This window comes from Mya arenaria, chromosome 16 (genome assembly GCF_026914265.1).
Source record: "Mya arenaria isolate MELC-2E11 chromosome 16, ASM2691426v1".
NCBI lineage: Eukaryota > Metazoa > Mollusca > Bivalvia > Myida > Myidae > Mya > Mya arenaria.
The window spans coordinates 41,253,856-41,272,598 of NC_069137.1; the positions used below are offsets into that span (position 1 = coordinate 41,253,856).

At 33.1% G+C, this 18,743-nt stretch overlaps 2 protein-coding genes across 8 annotated transcripts; both read left to right on the forward strand.

The window, feature by feature from the left end:
* The first annotated feature begins 479 nt into the window (after positions 1-479).
* On the forward strand, positions 480-11,233 carry LOC128222654 (uncharacterized). 7 transcript variants are annotated; one of them, XM_052931751.1, is made up of 7 exons: positions 480-843; positions 1,330-1,451; positions 2,956-3,047; positions 3,517-3,557; positions 4,948-5,109; positions 5,532-5,648; positions 8,117-11,233. In XM_052931751.1, the coding sequence occupies exons 1-7, from the start codon at positions 841-843 to the stop codon at positions 9,116-9,118; spliced, it is 1,539 nt and encodes a 512-aa protein (XP_052787711.1). In that variant the 5' UTR covers positions 480-840; the 3' UTR covers positions 9,119-11,233. The 7 variants fall into 7 exon arrangements, with proteins under 7 accessions (XP_052787711.1, XP_052787715.1, XP_052787713.1 ...); XM_052931755.1 differs by having other exon boundaries at positions 483-675; XM_052931753.1 differs by having other exon boundaries at positions 483-622.
* A 788-nt stretch (positions 11,234-12,021) lies between these two features.
* LOC128222520 (uncharacterized) lies at positions 12,022-17,372 on the forward strand. The gene is made up of 3 exons (XM_052931564.1): positions 12,022-12,212; positions 12,870-13,026; positions 13,410-17,372. The coding sequence occupies exons 2-3, from the start codon at positions 12,876-12,878 to the stop codon at positions 15,293-15,295; spliced, it is 2,037 nt and encodes a 678-aa protein (XP_052787524.1). The 5' UTR covers positions 12,022-12,212; positions 12,870-12,875; the 3' UTR covers positions 15,296-17,372.
* Positions 17,373-18,743: the final 1,371 nt, after the last annotated feature.

Sequence of the window (18,743 nt, forward strand, 5' to 3'; positions counted from 1 at the left end):
TGGTAAATTATGAATATAACTCTTTATGATCAATTTTAACCATAAAATACTAGATTTATAGTGAACTGAGTAACATAAAGCATAGACTTGTAGGCCTACAAGTGAAAATTAAATAACCCCAAAAAGCAGTAAAAACAAAACCAACTTGAACACTTAAAACAACTTAATAGTTTTTTTTAATTATAACCAATGCAAGTTTAAAAATTCAATTTAATCATTACATATATAATTAAGGAAATAAAATGGATGTAATTAGTGATGTTCTGATGATCGATTATAAGCAAAAATCGATTGGTTGCCCCAGAAGTCGGCATCAGTCGATTGTAAATGGTCATAACCGATCATCGGTTCAACCAGAGTTGTGTGGGACTCACCAGGGGACATCACTGCGTTAGAGATTCATCCTTTACTTTCCGTTTATTAGCGCCTATTTTCTTTTGCTTCATTTATACATTTGGAGTTGTTCATTTCTTATCGTTAAACAATATGGCTGACCAAGCGCCAAATCTCGACGAAATATTTCCCTATCCTGAGGGCAAAGCCAGATCGAGAGTATGGACTCACTTCGGCTTTAACAAAAAAAGCCAGGCCCACCTAAAAAAGTCATTCATAAATAAAACTAGTAATTGATTTAATGCATATGTTTGCATTTGGTTTTGTCAACAAACCACTTGGGTAATGAAGGCATGACAGTTGTACTATATGACAGTCTACATTCCGAGACTAAGACTTTGATGAAACATAAAACTCAGACTGTCGAGTGAAGCAGTTTGATTATTACAGTATTTATTTGGTTCATAGTACAGTGGTCGAAATTAGCACAAGCCCGCAAGCCCTGCAATGGTAATTTGTCGTCCAGGCTTGCTCAAATTCTGATTTTTATATAGCAGGGCTTGTTAAAAAATTAGATGCCAAGCAATAGAAAAAGAATTCGGGCTTGTTTATCCAAAAGTCTAATTTTAATGACTGATAGTAATAAAAGAAAAAACAACTTCTTCAAACTAACATGGTACATTTACATGTATAACATAAGCTTAGTTTAAAATGGTTATTAGTTATTAACTTATTGTACAAAAAACTACAAATACTACTACATTTAAGGTATAGTCAGAAATGGTCCAACCGATTGTACTATCTGTAATCGGTTACTTGAGTGGAACCGATCATCGATAGTAAAGCTGGAACCGATTCTCATCACTAGATGTAATTGTGCCTTTTGTTTTTCTCCGGAAAGTCTAGGGCGTCAGTTATAGACTTTTAGATTTAAATTTTAATGTTGTGGTTGTTGATTGAAGCATTTTCTACTATATTTGTTTATTCATTTTTCAGTTTAACAGCTTCTCCAAATGTACAATCTGTACATCACTCGAAAGACATATGACCAAAATCCTGAACCCCGATACAAGAGCCCACTTCCGCAAACTAAAGCTTGAACATCATGAAAGACAAATGTAAGACCTTATTTTTGATGTGTTTTTTAAAAAAAACTCAGAATGGGGTATATGGGTAGCATCGTTCATTTTATAGAATCCTTTATCCAATGATTCCCAAAATTGATCAAAATGTGTATCAGCACAATAACTTGGACAAATGTGATAACTAGCCATATATTGTTATAGTCCAGGGTTTGACACTAACGGGAACCGGTAGTTCGAGACTACCAGTTTTTTGGTAGTCTGTAGTCAGTCGGACTACTAGAAAAAGTAAATATCACATTAGTTAATTGAGCATAAAATCTTTATTACGCTCAGGTTTTTATTTGGCAAAATTTATAGCCGGTATTCGGTCATGTTCCCAATGGCAAAAAGTATCTTTTTTTCCCAATTTCCGAATAAAATTCATAATCTGAAGTTCAAAAACTTCAAAAGAAAATAAGAAAAAAAGACGATGAAATATAAACAAAACAGTTACATCCCCTACATGCAAGCTTCTATTCACAGAGACATACAATGATTAATACCGCGTCATGGTGAAAGGGGGATTTTCATTGGTTGAACTATATTTTTTTATCCAATCAGAGAGCATGTAACAAATTAAGAGGTTAAAACATTGGGTTAAAAACATGCATAATTATCAACGAAAGGATTAATAATTTAAAGTTGACAATAAATTATTCGGTGCAGATGGGGATTAAAATAACTAATAGACAATGCTGTTCTTTGTCATGCCTCACCGACATACATGACATTGACCTTCATTGCAAATATTGGAAAATGACAGAACTGAGAAGTGAAACTGAAAGTAGACAACTGGGTGAAATGACCAAGTATTTATTTATTATAATGATGGTATATTTACTTTTTGATGAATGCTGAAACGAACATGTTGATGAAATTTTACAAAATGGATTCGTTTGTAGTTTTGTTCAATTGCAAATAAGTATGACTATTTGAAAATTGGAATAAATTAAAAATATTAATATATATTCATTCCATTCTCTCTATGGGTCTGAAAGTCATAATTTTTAATTGGCAGCAGATTTTGTATTTAAAACTCCTCATCATGGTTTCGCCACCATCTTGCATACCAAGCTCCAAAACCTCACTTCAACCCTTGCAGAATACATGTACCCCCCTGTTTGTGAAAAATGTTATGGTCTAACCCTGACATCACTCCCAAGATTTATTCTCTGTATTGGTCTAGTGTGCTCAAAAACGTTTAAAGCATCAGTCATCGAAATTAAACTTTTGGATGAACAAGCACAAATTCTCATACTTAGGCTAGGCAGCTTTGAACAAGCCTGCTATATAAAATTTAGAATTTGAGCAAGCCAAAAAAAACATTTTACCAGTGCAGTATTAGTCAAATCATCACCAAGTTTGGTCAGAATGTGTAAACTTGTTAATATCATGGACAAGTTGGATAACCAGCTGTATTACTGTAGCACGAGAGTATATTATTAACAAAAATGAGTCTGTAGCTTAGAAAGAATACATAAAACGATTATGATTTTAGGTTAGAACGGTCCTACTACTACAAAAAAAGAGAAGCAAGCAGGAAAGAGCCAACCAAGTACATGTCCATAATCATTGACGGAATGGATCAATGTAAGTTCTTCACATAAATTTTACACTTAATTATGTAGGTACTTTGATACTGTATACTTGTAGAAAATTGCAATTTAAAATATAATCTTTTTTGTGCTTTGGCCTAAAAAATGGATTTGGTTCAGGTGACCCAATCCTAAAATATAGGAGCTGACCATACTGTTTTTATAGTTAGTCTATAGAGTTTTAATATGTATAAAGTAGTAGTTTAAAAAAGTAACATTGACCTTAAATGCGAAAAAATTAACAAAGCTTCTCCCAGTGATATCTCAATGATGGCTGGACACATGATCATTAAACTTGACATGGAGGCTTGGCCTGACCAGTAGATGACACCTTATCATCATCAAGTCCTTTTTTTAATTTGAACACATTTAAATATGTTGCAAATATAACATTTTGTGCTTTGTGCCAGTCTTTTATATTTATCAAGAAATCAATGCTAATGTTTCCGTGTTTTGTTTTTCAGCCAAGACCAATTTGCCACATTTCACAGGCCGGTTGCCAAAGGTTGGTATCTAATCAGTCTGATTAGAATGATCCTTGAATATATTTCTTTGTTAAATAAATTTTAAACATCTTATCAAAACACATTTAAGGACTCTGTAAAACATTCTTGTGCCTGATTGCAACTTATCATATAAATTTATATCCCTGTATGTCTGTCTTTCTCAGGGATTCATCTTTATTTTTTTAACTATTGGGTCCTTAGACCATAATTTGTTAAATCTTTTTAGGAGGAACTTAATAATATTAAGAGAATTTGAAATGAATGCATTCAAGCTGACTGTATACCAATGTTGTTGAAGGCATCATTAATTATTAGTGAACATCAGTATGCCTTTTAACCCTTGAAGCCATTTGGGCAACATACTTGGATTTCTGTAGCCGGATCTAGATCTCTAAAGCTCAACAGTTGACAGAAAAACAAAACATTCTGTTATAGATGCAAGAATTTGGCAGCCCTGTTGTTTTGCCAGTAGTAGGGTTGGGGGATCGGGGTGTGACAGTGCTTCAGTTGTTGTAGGGGGGGGGGGGTCTATCAACCTATGCTATAAGGGGTTGGGATGTTGGTGTAGAAGTGGGGGTGGTGGGGTTGAATTCCTGTCAACATATGCTGCTCATTGTGTTAATCAAACGGCTGTTCGTACTTATAGGATTAAAAAAATAAATAGGGCGTAAAGTTCTTCCGAGTATTTTGGATTTTTTTAGCTACTCATTTGTTTAAGTGTTTTTCCAACGTTTTGACGGTTAGTAGGACTTGTAATTTGCTGAGCAACTTTTCAATTTTGTGTAAGTTCCTATATATGTGCTTAAAAAGTAAGTTCTTCCGAGTATTTTGGATTTTTTTAGCTAGTCATGTTGTTTAAGTGTTTTTTCCAACGTTTTGACGGTTAGTAGGACTTGGAATTTGCTGAGCAACTTTTCAATTTTGTGTAAGATCCTATATATGTGCTTAAAAAGTTTATTTAATTAAATTGGTCATTCATATTTGTAATCGAATGTACCAGTACACTTTAGAAATCACCACAGTACTTTTATTAATGACCCAAGGGTGTATCATACACTTTTAAGAAAAAATCTGTTTGAAGCTGTGCTGTTGTTTTCTATGGGAGATGGCCAACAAGCTCTGAATGATTTCCCGAAAGTCCGTTACCATTGTCAAATTAAACATTGACCCCAATTTTTTTAAATCAAAATCCTGATGATTTATTTGTAATTCTGGCTATCCTGAATGTTTTAGCCACGGCGTCCATACGGACTAGTTTTCGCAACATGGACATGCAACTTTTGCTCTCCAAAGATTTTTTTTAAATGTTTCTGCCTGTATAACCTTTAGAGACACAATGTTTGAGTAGATTATTTTTAATGGATAAACTTGCATGAATCTATTTTTCAGAGCCTGAGTGCAGCTGACCTGTTGAAAACCCATATTACTGGTGCGATCTGCCATGGCCACGGTGGAATGTACAGTTTTTTGGACATTAACCAATTTCCACATGATCCAAACCTGACTATCGATGTCATTCTCAGGATCTTAGAAAAAACAGTAACAACAAATGTAAGTGCAGTTCTAGCTGACTTTTCACCTTATTGTCATTGAACATTGGATCGGGATTCTGTGAAAATCAATTGCATTTTACATTTTACTCACCCAAGTACAAAAGTGCTGTTTGAAGGAATGGTGAGCTTTTGTGACTGTCCTACCATATTATCCTTCAAACAACTTTCTAAACCTGCAACCAAATATAGCAGGAATGTATCTTGGATGGTACTCTTGCTGATTCCTTTAAATAAAAGGACACATGAAAATCTGGTTGCCATTGCAACCAACAGAAAAAACTACCCATTATTAAGTTCCTTCAAGCCATGTTGATTCATTTAAATTCATCAATAGTGGGCAGGGTAGCATTACACTACATGACTATTTGAGAGCTTTGAAAATCTTTCAGTATACTGTATGTTATCCAAACTTATTTCCAGAGCAATAGATTGCCACCTACCCTTTATCTTCAAGCAGACAACTGTGTGAGGGAAAATAAAAACCAGTATGTCCTTGGGTTCTGCGAGCTCCTTGTGAAAGAAAGAATTTTCAATGAGGTAATAGCTGTCTTTTAAGTAATGCTTGAAACCAACCATCATTTTTTTGAATAAAACAATTGTGAGGGGGCTTTTAGCTCTTAAATCATGTGTTTGGCCTCAAACTTTTTGACATATGACCATGAAATTTCAGCAGTATGCCAAAGGTTAAAGCTGCTCTCACAAAAGTTATAACCGTATGATGCCTGCACCCATGGCCCTCAAACTTGACTGGATGGTTGGGTCTGACTAGTAGATGACCCTTTTTGATTTCAAGGGTCATCAGATCAAAGGTCAAGGTAAAAGTGACCTCGAAGGCAAACAGTTTGTCTTGGTAATAACTCCACAATGCCTGCAACCATGGCCCTCTTACTTGACATTTAGGTTTCGGGTGACTAGTTGATAACCACTATGAATTTTGAAGTCCTAGAGTCAAAGTTCAAGGTCATAACTCATATTCATCATTAAAGTTTATGTCATATTTACTTATTCCTTGCTGCTAAGAGGATACATTTTTTATCCGCAAATATATTACTTCATCTGAACATGGTTAATAAATGTTCTTTCAAAATGGCGCTCAGGGGGACTAACGTTTGAATAACATCTCTTGGTTTTATTCTTGGAACATGCAAATTTATGCAAAAAAGCATGGAATCCATTTATAAAAGACTGCTGACAAAATATCAAATTGCTGATTTTCATTTTTAAGTCCATAAAATATGTTTTATGAGATCTTTGTCAACATGATAACTTTTTAATGGATTGTCATATGACCAAGAAAATTTTGTATGTTTAAGTGAAAGAAGAGGCTAAAGTGTTGTAAACATTTGATGCACAATAACTAAATAGTATTTCACCTAGAACCATAAAAGTTAAGTAGTCAACAGACTCTAGCCAATAACATTTCATGACCATAAAACTTAAGTTAAGTAGTCAGTTGACCCTTGGCCAATAGAATTTCATCTATAATATTAACAGTTGAATTGTCGTTGACCTTGGCAAGTAGGGTTCTGAATGTCATTTTTAGAAACATTAGCTTTATTATCCCCTGCCGAATCGAAGATTTCGGGAGGGGGATATTGTTTTGGCGTTGTCCGTCCATCCGTCATTCCGTCCGTCCGCTCATCCAGTACCATATCTTGGTAGGCATTGATCAGAAAATGTTCAAACTTGGTCAGAATGTTCCCCTTGATCATATCTCGACCTGTTTTAAAAGTGGGTCACATGGGGTCAAAAAATCTTTGGAACATACTAGAGGCCAAATACATGGTCCAATATTTATTAAAAATTTTTAGAATGTTTTCCTTGATGAACTCTTGGTAGTAAATAAAACTGGGTCACATATGATCAAAAATTAGGTCACTAGGTCAAATCTTTTAAAAATCTAGCCCGGAACCATATCATGGTAATGATTGGTCAAGTTATATTCAAAATTGGTCATGATGTACCCCTTGATGAAATATGGATCACTTAAAAAAGTGGGTCACATGGGGTCAAAAACTTAACTTAATCAGAATATTTTCCTTAATGAAATCTTGGACTTTTTGAAGCTGGGTCACATACGATCTATTTTATGGTGGTGATTGGTCTGATTAAGTTCAAACATAGTCAGAATGTTCTTTTGGGTTAAATTTCGACTGCGTTTTAAAAGTGTGTTATTTGGGTCAAAAACTAGGTCACTAGGTCATATATTACAGAAATCTTGGGAACACTCTAGAGGCAATACATCTGCTCTAATGTCCACGAAACTTAATCAGAATGTTTGCCTCAATGAAATCTTGGAATAGTTGGAAACTATTAGGTCATGTGGGGTCAAAAATGAGGTCACTGGGTCAAATCTTAAAAAAAACCTTGTGGACACTCTAGAGACTATATTTTTGCAATATATCTGGACCAATCTTCATGAAACTTGATCAGAATGTTTGCCTTGATGAAATCTTAGATTAGTTTGGAACTGGGTAACATGGAGTCATAAACTAGGTTTCTTGGTCAATTCTAAATGTTACATTATGTACAATATTTTTTTTTATTTCAAAATGTTGCAATCAAACTCAAACTCATATATATATATATATTCCATCAACAATTGATTTCCATTCCTTGACTTAGCCCAATCAGGCGGGGGATATCCATGAAACAAATTTGCTTGTTAAACTGAAATTGTATGTTGTTTTTATACAGTACTTAGATGATACCATTTTTGAGTTGCTAGTTTAAACATGTAAATATTATAGCCAATGCTATAAAAACTTGTAAATGACATTTTTCTGCATGATAAAATGAATTTTCTTTGACTTGATTGGTCAACAGTCAAAGTGCAAGATCATTAAAGATGTTCTGAGTTTGAAATATTAAAAAATATCTGCTGTCAACCTTAAGAATTTTTTAAAGATCTTTCCAAATTATATAGGTCACTTTTTCAAAGAAAATATTTTCTTGGATGAAATGTTTATATTAAAAACATTTATAATAAAGGCTTCTTTTTTCAGGTGCATTTGTCATTCCTACCTGTGGGACACACACATGAAGACATCGACAGTAAATTTGCTTCAATTGCTGATTCACTGCGGACTAAAAATGTTGAATCTGTAGGAAGTCTTTTGAAAGTACTTGAAAAACCTGAGGAAATAAGATCTCTTTTTGATGTTAGAGGATGGATCACTCCTTATCTGAATAAAATTGTGCAAATTACCAATCCACTTTATTTTAAGATCAAGCGCATTGAAGACACAGTTAAAGGATACTACAAAGGCAATCATAATGATGTTTGGAAAATATTGCCGCAAAATCTTTTAAATACCTTACCCAATTCGAAACCTTCAGAAGTAATTCCTTCGTTTGATAAAATTAATATAGAAAATCATGAAAAACTAGTGTCTTCCAATCAATTTATGTTTTCTCAGGACTCAAGTATAGCTGACTGGCAAAATTTTAATGAAACCATAAAACAGAAAAAATACAAATCATCTCCAAAATGGATTCTTCCAAATCTCCCCCGTCAGAGTGATTTACAAGAAACTTCCCCAATAGTTGTGCCAGAACAAATATCATCTCTGATGGAAAAAGAAAAAAGACAACTGAATGTAAAAGTGATACAAAAACGAAAACCGACTCAAGGCCAACCAAGTCTTCCAGTTGTCAACCCCAAAAAAAGGAAATTACCAACAAAAACAAGATCAATAACTACATTTGTTACCATTCTATTGACAGATGAGGAGAAAAAACACACTTGGCTCAAAATATTTTATGAAATGTGTTTTTCCATGTTATTTATGTCGCTGCTGCTATGTCTATTGATGATTTTTGTTCTTCTACTCAAGTCTTTGGTTATCGAAATGCTTGAATTCATTGCTTTTTTAATACGAAATCTTCTACTGATGCACATTGGAAGGCTGCTGATGCCAATCAGTTCTATGAAAGCCCTTGTCTCTCTGTGCATCCCTAAACTATTTATGTTAGAGACAAGAAATCTTGATGCTATGTTTGTGTAATGTGAAACTGTTTAATGTTGATATGTTAGGTATTTTTCATCATTAACACAGTTCTGATGAGAATTATTTTGTGCTTCAAGTTATATGCTCATTTTGAGCAACAGACTCTGTAGTATCTATGGAATTATTAATTTATCTTTTTAACTTTATATTTATCATTACAATTTTCTGATGAGAACTATTGGATGAATTTAATTGATGATTCCAAACATAATATGTAATGTGAAATGTGAAACTTATAAATGTTGATAGGTTCATGTAATTTTTATCATTAACTCAGTTCTGATGATAATTATTTTGTGCTTCAAGTTATATATCTATGGAATGATTAATTCATTTTTATACTATTATTTTTTAGCATGGCATAGTTCTGATGAAAACTAATAGGAGTATTTAATTAATGATTCCAAAGATCATGCTCCATTTCTTCATATATATATTATTGTACTTAGGTTAAATAATGACCCAGCCAGATTTAAAAAAAGATTGTACTCATAGAATTTATAAGACTGTTAAAGTGAGTGAAATAAGGCCTAAAAAAATATATTTGGTTTGGGTTACCCGACCCTACCTACGGAATAGGCGCCGACCCTACCGTTTTTATAGTCAGTTTGAAAAAAAATAATGAAAAACTTAAAAAAAAAAATTTTAAATATAGAGTTTAAAACCTTAAATGCTTATACAGGAGATAACTTTAACACTTTTCTTCAATGATGAAAATGACATTCTTATATAAAGCCTAATAAAAAAAAAATTAAAAAAAAATTAAAAGGCTACCTAACCTACCTATTTTTGAAAAGGATGTAATCCTAACCAAACAATTTTTTTTTAGGCCTAAGATACATTGAAAGTAATACTAACATTAAATTTTCAAATTCAAATTTTGATTTTTTGTATAAATTTTGACCATAGTTTAGGGACATTTTCTGTCTGGACATTGTTTGTCTTGTTTTGAATTTAATGATTTCAAATTTGTTAGAGCTACTGAAATTAAATAATTATGGATTTTCATTAGCTTTACATTTTGACCACTAAACTTTGTTCGGTCGACCGAACATTTTGTTTCATTTTCAAGTTTTAATTTTAGTTTGACCATTTTGAATTTCAAATTGTTAAATACATCAAAATCCTTATTCTGAATTTTTAAGCATTTTGACCACATCCAATTGTTCGGACGACCAAACATTTTCTCTTGGACATTTTTTGTCTAGTTTTTAGCTTTTATTGTTAAGCATTTTGCCACATCCAATTGTTCGGACGACCGAACATTTTCTCTTATAAAAATTGTTAACTTTATAATGTTTACGCTTGAAATTTGGTAGGTAAATCAAACATTTTGAAAATTAGAACATTGTTTTTCAATGGTTTTACATTTGACCACTTAACTTTGTTCGGACGACCGAACATTTTGTATCAATTTCAAGTTTTGATTTTAGTTTGACCATTTTCAAATTGTGAAGTACATCGAAATCCTTATTTGCAATTTTCAAGCATTTTGACCACATCCAATTGTTCGGACGACCGAACATTTTCTCTTGGACATTATTTGTGAAGTTTTTAGCTTTTATGATAAAGCATTTTAGCACATCCAATTGTTTGGACGTCCGAACATTTTCTCTTTGGACATTATTTGTCAAGTTTTTAGCTTTTATGGTAAAGCATTTTAGCACATTCAATTGTTCGGACGTCCGAACATTTTCTCTTTTGAATATTGTATACTTCTTAATTTCATGATTTGAAATTTGGTTGGACAATCAAACATTTGAAAAATAAATTTTGACCACTAAACTTTGTTCGGTCGACCGAACATTTTGTATCAATTTCAAGTTTCGATTTAAGTTTGACCATTTTCAAATTGTTAGATACATCAAAAATTTTACTCTCAATTTAAAAACTTTTTGACCACATCCAATTGTTCGGACGACCGAACATTTTGTATCAATTTCAAGTTTTCGATTTTAATTTGACTATTTTCAATTTGTTATCATTACTGAACATTTTGTGAATTGATAGTTTTGAATAGTTTAAATTCTGTCTTGTTATTTTTTTTCATTTGTTCGGTCGACCGAACATTTTCTTATATCTGACTCTTTTGGATGGAATAATGCTATGAAATAAAAGAAATTAACTTTTTTTTGTTGTTGTGTTGGTTCTATTTTTTAGTAAAATATGCTTAAAAAGGGCATGCATTATGCAGAAAACCTGTCTGTGAATTGGGATCGATTGGACGATCCCTTTTTAAATTGGACGAGCTTAAATACAATTTTTATTGAATTTAATCTAACAATATAATGGCCCATGACTAAATGTCAAGATTCATATTTGTAAGAATGTTGTTTATTTGTATCTCAAAGACGCCATCTTATACTTTCTCCGGAATAAAACAAACTAACACCAAAGGTACTGTGTAGGCAATCGTATTATTGTAAAAGACGACCAAGTCATTCCCAGATAACGCTTCTAGACAAGTAAAAAAGGAAGGCAAATCGCGATACACGTTACTTAAATTAGTCAAGATGTTTCCTTGCTGTCTTAGTATCGTGCACTAGGGTCTTATGTTCTCATCCTTATTGGAAACACATAGTATTTTACCTAAAAAACGTATCTGCTTTAATATCATTGACACTCAATAACCCGTTGTTACCCTTGTGTTCGATAAACTTATTTAGGGCAAACGAATGCGGTTTGGTTCCCCGTTTATGGCCAATGCGCTAAGATGCAAGATGGATACATGGTTCCCCACGTATAGCGTATGCGATACGATGTAACAGGTAACCATTGGTTCCCCGCTTATATCGTATGCGCAAAGATTCAGCAGGGATACAAAATAAGACAGTTTGCTGAAGTACGCCTATATAAACTAATTATAGCCCTAACTGAACACGCGGCTGGTATGTCGGCGATGCAGATAACGGACCATATCATTTTACGAGTGGTTTAAGAGCTTACAAAGTCTACCGTTGCTCATTGGATATTTGTATTTCGTAAGCGTTCGATATGTGTATATACCAATATTCCGGATGATTCGACAAGCTGAGATATATGGAGTAATTTGGAATGATATAAAATTATAGCTTAGTGAAATGTGGTAAAGGTAAAATTTGTTTACATATTCTAACTGATACATGTCAATTATGATATTTGTTCTGCTTATGATTTCATCACATTTATTTTATAGACAATTTATGTTGTCGGAGGGAAAGGTTTCAAAAATGCAGTTTTAGGTAAAACAACTAAAATGTAAAATATAAAAAATTATCTCTTAAACGTTTGGAAATAAATTGAAATCTATTGTTTGATTGTATATTGATATTGCCTCATTAAAATAAAACGGATTACTAATAGAGACCTTCAATTTATTATATTTTCTTATGATTATTATTTTTAATAAAGCTGATTTCAACATCTGTTTAAGGACCAAAGGCTATTTTTACCTAGATTCGGAACATTTTGACATTATGTACTTAGTTGAATTCTAGGTAAACTCGAGCTGATATATTTTGATGTTGTGTTGTATAATTGGTGGTGCTGTGTGTGTGAAGTCTTAAATCATATGCGTTTAGACCAGGTTATCGTTAAACAATATCGTATGATCATGTCCAGGTTGATTGCATGTTGTTATAAAATGAAATGTATAAAATTCCTATTTTATAGTGTTTGTTCAAAACGTGTTTGATTTCTTTAAGAAACATCCGTAATGCTGGCTGTTCATTTGCATTATTAACGAACAATTATATTATACTATTTTCAGAACATTATGGCTACAGGCTATCGGCGAAGATACGAGTATCCAATTGGAAATTTCGAAGAAACGGATACGGATACGGAATACTCTGATTGCGACGATTTCGTTTGTTCAGACTCTGGAAGAAGGTTGGATGCCACGATATTTAACGATTGGGAAAATTGTAAGTAACTTGTTTTCAATTACAATGACAATTTTGAATATTGTGTGTAGGTCATGTTCTGGAAACATTCTAAATATTTTTAGAAATTTTACAATTTGTTCGAAATTTATTGCCAAGATGGAAGTAAATTGGAAAAGTTTTTACACTTGAGCTATTTTGAGTGTAGGAATGTTTCAATTTGCTTTAATATATATGCCAAATTGTAACTAAATTAAATTATGACATTATGCTACAAGGTTGTTTATTTCTTCATATTGAGTTACTTTTACCTGATCGACGACTAAAAGACGAAACGAGTTGTGGCAGTGGGAGTCTTTTCGTAGTTCATTTACTTCAATAGTTAATGTAAATCGAGAGGTTATACAGGCATTGTTTTTTTGCAGTGTTCAAATCTCAGAGATCTGAAGAAAATGATCAGGCAGGAAAACTACTCTGTGAAATACAAACTGATGAAAATATAGCGAAGATTTTTGGCGAAATACGACAAAAATATAAATCAACAGATGTTAAATGGAGTTCGTCAAATATTGACGAAAAGAAAGATCAAGAAGCAGCCAGCCTCTTAAATAGCGCTTTTGAATCCCTTACAATAGATGACGAAAAAAGCGAAAGTAGTGAGGGCTGTTCATCTTGTTCTGAATCAATGCCTGTGCTGGATGTTTCACAGTTTAAAAAGGGACAACACATTTCAATGCCAGGTAAATTCGGAGCAATTTATCAGCACCATGCGATTGTCTGCGACGTTAAAAGTACGTCAGGGACAGAAGCTGAATTGGAGCTTATACATTTTATGAAAAAAGAAAACAGCATTAAGATTTGCAAGGAGATAAAAACATACGACCTTAAAAACAAACAAATTAATTTAAAACACTACATAAAGCAAAGGTACGATGACCATTTGATCATCAGTCGGGCAGAGACAGTTTTGCAGGATTTTAAAATGTCCAAGTTTGAGAAATACAATTTTTTATTATTAAACTGTGAGCACTTTGCAACTTGGTGTGTAAATGGTGAAGAAGAATGTTTTCAGGTACAAGGGGCTTTGCAAATGATTGTCGACTCTCTCTCGAATGCACTTGGTGTTGGTAGTCGATTGGTAAAGGCGGTTCAACAACTGGTCATTATGAGTACAGATGAAATCGCCAAGTCAATATGGTCATCGATTGTTCCAGAAATTGTTCTCGGGGCAACTGCGGGTATTTACTTAGTGTATTGTCTTGCAAAAACAGCATACCTTATAATGACTTACAAGAAAAACAATCTTTGCTTGACGTGTTTGAAAAGAACATTACTAGATATGTGGTTAGGGTTTTCAGTTTTTTGTTCGACATCAGTTTTACAATTTCTGATTTACACTTTTGCGGCACCTGCAATAGGAAGTGGACTTGGAATCCCGTTGATATTACTGACAGTTTTGCTTTCAGTTGTGTTAAAAGTGTCTGTACACAAAATTCTACACGACTTAAGAAATCCATTCGGAAACGAGAAAACTAAAATATCAAAGCCCTCGCAGCTATCAATTGCAGACATAGTGGCCTTCAGTTACTACAAATTAGAGCATGTCGCAATTGTCTCGGATATTTTAGATGTGAACGAAGAGGCACAAACCGCAAAAGTCATCTGCATTCATTATGGTCTTCCTAAGTTGTTAGCAAAGAGAAAAATTGTTGAGGAAGAATTTGAAATGAATCTGGCTAAATCAGCATGGTACAAATTTGACGTAGATGATACAACATCTTATTCAAGAGAAAAAAGGCTTAGTCGTGCAAAGGAAAGGGTAGGTGAGAAACGATGGAGTACAACAAACCGTTCAGACAACTTTTGTCATTGGGCAGTAGTTCCGAACGTGCGTTGGGATGACTATGCTTTGGGAGAGGTCACCGTCAAAGAAAAGAAGAACAAATCTGTTGAACCTTTTTTGAATACAAGTCCAGTGTACATAGCTGAAGAGCTGAGATTAGGCGATGTTGTAGACTATAAAGAAACAGGTATACTGGTGAGGAAACAATCAAACGTTGTTGAAGGAAAAAAGGTTGTAGAAATAGATTTGATCATTACTAATTTTTGGCAAGGAAAACGAAAGACATATACATTAGACTTGAAACGGAATGATATTAATGTTATGTATTACAAACCAGCTCTGTGCATTTCTATGCAAGACCGAGTTGAACGAGCATTAAATTTTGAAAGACAAGGTTATGGATCATGGTGGACCAAGAATGGATTCATACAATCTTGCATCCTAAAAAAAGAATTTTTAGACAACTAACATTGCGCGAATGAAAGCTTCGCTCCGACTGCTCCCTAGTCGAAAGGTGTGTTTGGAGAGTGGTCAAAGTTATTCATCGAACTCAAAACCGATGCGTGATTATTAATTTTAATGATGATAGTGTACCAATGTAATTATGTACAGGTTTATTTTGGAACAGGATTCACAAACGAGTATTCCTTTACACCAATTTTAAATTTGGTATATTCGTTGCTTAAGTGCGGAAAGCAGTGCCAGGATAACTGATTGATTTAATCTAGAAACACCTTAACTATTACTGCGTTAAGAACTGTATTATGCACATTATCATTATAATCGTCGTTATGAGTGTACCTTATTTTTAGTAAATTTACATGGTACTGTGAAGACATATGTCCATGTTGATGATTTGTGGATTTTCAAAAAGCGTTCGACTTTGTTAATAGTGGACCTTTTTCATATATTGTTTATCGAAATGGCATTGCCGAACGATTATATTCTGCACACTCATCCCTGTACAAATGTGTGAAAACCCGAGATCTTTCCCCAATAGGAGATGTCTTAGACAACTTTGTTCCCCTTACTGTTTAAGACATGGCTACATGACCACTCCTATATACTTTTTATTTTAATAAATGACTTTATAACCCTAAAGAATCCTTCTGCAACCTAAACAATACAAGGGAATACATTTGTTCCGGACACAACACTTATACATTTGAATTTTTAGCTGGCGACATTGATATGCTGACGGATACTCCGTGTGGTTTTTAACGTTTACTTACTGCTCTCGCGGCATTTGTAAGCATTAAAAAAGAAACAAACATTTTCTAATGCACATTATCATGAACGATATGAGTGGAGGATATAAATATGTTTTCATGTGTCGGCGTTACCTCTACGAGACAATAATCACTATCAAAATGGCAGGCGAGCAAGCAAACAAATTGAAAGGATGCTAGATATCCTTTTTATTGTTTTGTTCAATCAATCACTTCACGACCAGTCCTCTATTGGAGACTTTAAACAAACTACAATGTACGCTTGTTTAAAATCAAGTTATGTGATGAATTTTACAAAGCCTCGTCAATATTCGAAAATAGAACTGATCTTGCGCGTTTTCGATGTTTATTTCATAAGCTTTAGATTGCATATTGTCGATACTCTAAAGCTTGTGTAAGTAATGTAAAGATGTTGTTGAAACAGGATATTATTTATTGCTTAGCTTTATTTTTAATCTTGATATTACAAATATTACTTAAGAAATTTTATGAAAATGCTACTTCTTACAAGTGTTATCTGTTAAGGGATAATTCTATGTATATATATATATAATTTGCTATGCAACATAGAAAAAGAGTTCTACAAGTTTCATAAAAATGTTATAACTAGTGTTTGATAATCATGTTTTGTATATTTGTGATGTTATGATTGCTTGGTATCTGGTGATGTTGGAATGTGTGCCCGACCTAGGTTTTGCTTGACCACCGGTGGGTACCACTAGATCAACTGCGCCTGTATGGGTGGCTCTTTCTATGACTTACTAATGCAAGTAATTACAGGGGGTTCTAAGTTTATCATTGCTATCTGATCGTGTATTGTATTTGATTACAATGTGTACCTAATTTTTCGTTTTGGTTAGGTATTTAATGCATGCGACACATTTAAACGTGTTTCTTATTGTTGTATGTGTGCTTGTAGGTGATCAAAATTAGTAAAAAATGCACTTGTTAGATTAATAATATAACAAACAAATGAATCATATCAGAATTGAACATTTGAAAATCTTTTTTTGTTGTCTCTATAATTGAATTTGATACCCTTCTAACAAACCTATTATTATCGATGTTTTATTCCTTCGCATTTTAAGTTTTATAAGATATTTACGCATTATAATTCAATTCATGTATAAATACTCCTTTCAGAAATGTAACCTTAATTTTGAAGAAGAAACTAATATATAATGTGTTTTGATCAGGGCTACCAGCAACTTGTTTTTTTTTTAAATAAGGAATATTAAAAAGACATATTGTTAAGTATATTATAGTATTATATATATATCAACTGTTTGTTATGTTTAAATGAATTTTCATGTACGCTTATACTGTATTTACATTTGGTAGTGAGAATGATAAATGTATTAGTGGCTGCCCTGTGTCTTACAATAAATTTCGTATCTCCTTGTTATAGATTTGTTATGAAATTCAAGTTGAACCTGAAAGCCTGCCTTAAACCTTTACTCGCCTATAAAAAATACGCCAATATTTGAAACATTTAAACATATTAACATGTTGACTTTATGACCTATACCGAAACATGTTGAAAAAGGAATACTTTTGTTCAGAATTATGTTCAACCGATCAACAGAACATATTGTATGATACAACTGTAGAAAACCTGTTGTCAAATCGAATGTTCTTCCAAAATTACAAATTAAGTTATGATTATATGTTTTATTAAAGTGATATAGTGGATTTTATGTCGCCTTTGGACGAGAGGACCAAGGTTCGATCCATGTTTTTGTCTTTATGTTTGAAGTTACTGCTTAAAATATAGAAAACACCGTAATGGAAATATCAGTATGGTGATACATTCGTTGTCATGAAAGTATGATAAGGAACTTTTATATTGCGTAGATAATGTCCGAACAAAACAAGGCGTACTAATTACAAATAAATATGGATTAAACATTCTGGTATTTTAAAACCTATATCGCAAAAGATATTCGTTTAAGAGTATCCTGTCTTAAGAGCACAAATCTGGTTTAAATTATCATTTGTTCTGTTCACCAAAGTCGTATATCGTCAATTGTCAACGGGAGGAAGCGTGCAAATAATAGCTGGTATAAATGGAGCTTCTACTCATTGTTTGCAAGAAGTTGGGTAGGAAATTTAATAAGGAAAATGCTGAATCTAAAAGCTACACATAAAATAACATATAGATTTTAAAGTTCGTGTGTTTACACGACTCGTGATTATGGAAAAATATATTTTCTTTGACACCCATGAATATATTCGATCTAACACAAAAAACAACAACATCTGTTATACATTACAATAGCACTGGGAGTATATGGCGTATAACTGTCAAAATGAACACAAATTTGGAAAGCAGTAAATGTGCATTATCAGTTATAATCGGAAAGCATACGGTCGGGCCGGAAACATTTACGGTGTTCCGACGATTCAAAACTAAACATGACTTTGTTACGTGTTCTTTCTCTATGAAGTCATCCATAAATGGGAAAACTGTGCAGTAGCATTGGTTATTTCCTTGCACTTCCTTATGTCATCAAGTGATACAACGGTTAACCTTTCTTTAATACCAATGATTAATTAGTAATTTAACTTAACATACAATATCGTATACACCCGGTGTTACTGATTCGTCGTAACTGACTATTCATAACTTGAGTATGTATTCGTTGTCGCAGTAGCCAAGCTAAGACCGTCAGCTTTTACTGCCAAAC

Bases quoted from the DNA above. Each gene is read 5' to 3' on its own strand.
- LOC128222520 (XM_052931564.1), top strand. From the start codon at position 12,876: ATGGCTACAGGCTATCGGCGAAGATACGAGTATCCAATTGGAAATTTC. The intron at 13,027-13,409 runs GTAAGTAACTTG...GTTTTTTTGCAG, and splicing joins ATTTAACGATTGGGAAAATT to TGTTCAAATCTCAGAGATCT.
- LOC128222654 (XM_052931750.1), top strand. From the start codon at position 487: ATGGCTGACCAAGCGCCAAATCTCGACGAAATATTTCCCTATCCTGAG. The intron at 3,048-3,516 runs GTAAGTTCTTCA...TTTGTTTTTCAG, and splicing joins CATTGACGGAATGGATCAAT to CCAAGACCAATTTGCCACAT. The intron at 5,649-8,116 runs GTAATAGCTGTC...TTCTTTTTTCAG, and splicing joins AAGAAAGAATTTTCAATGAG to GTGCATTTGTCATTCCTACC.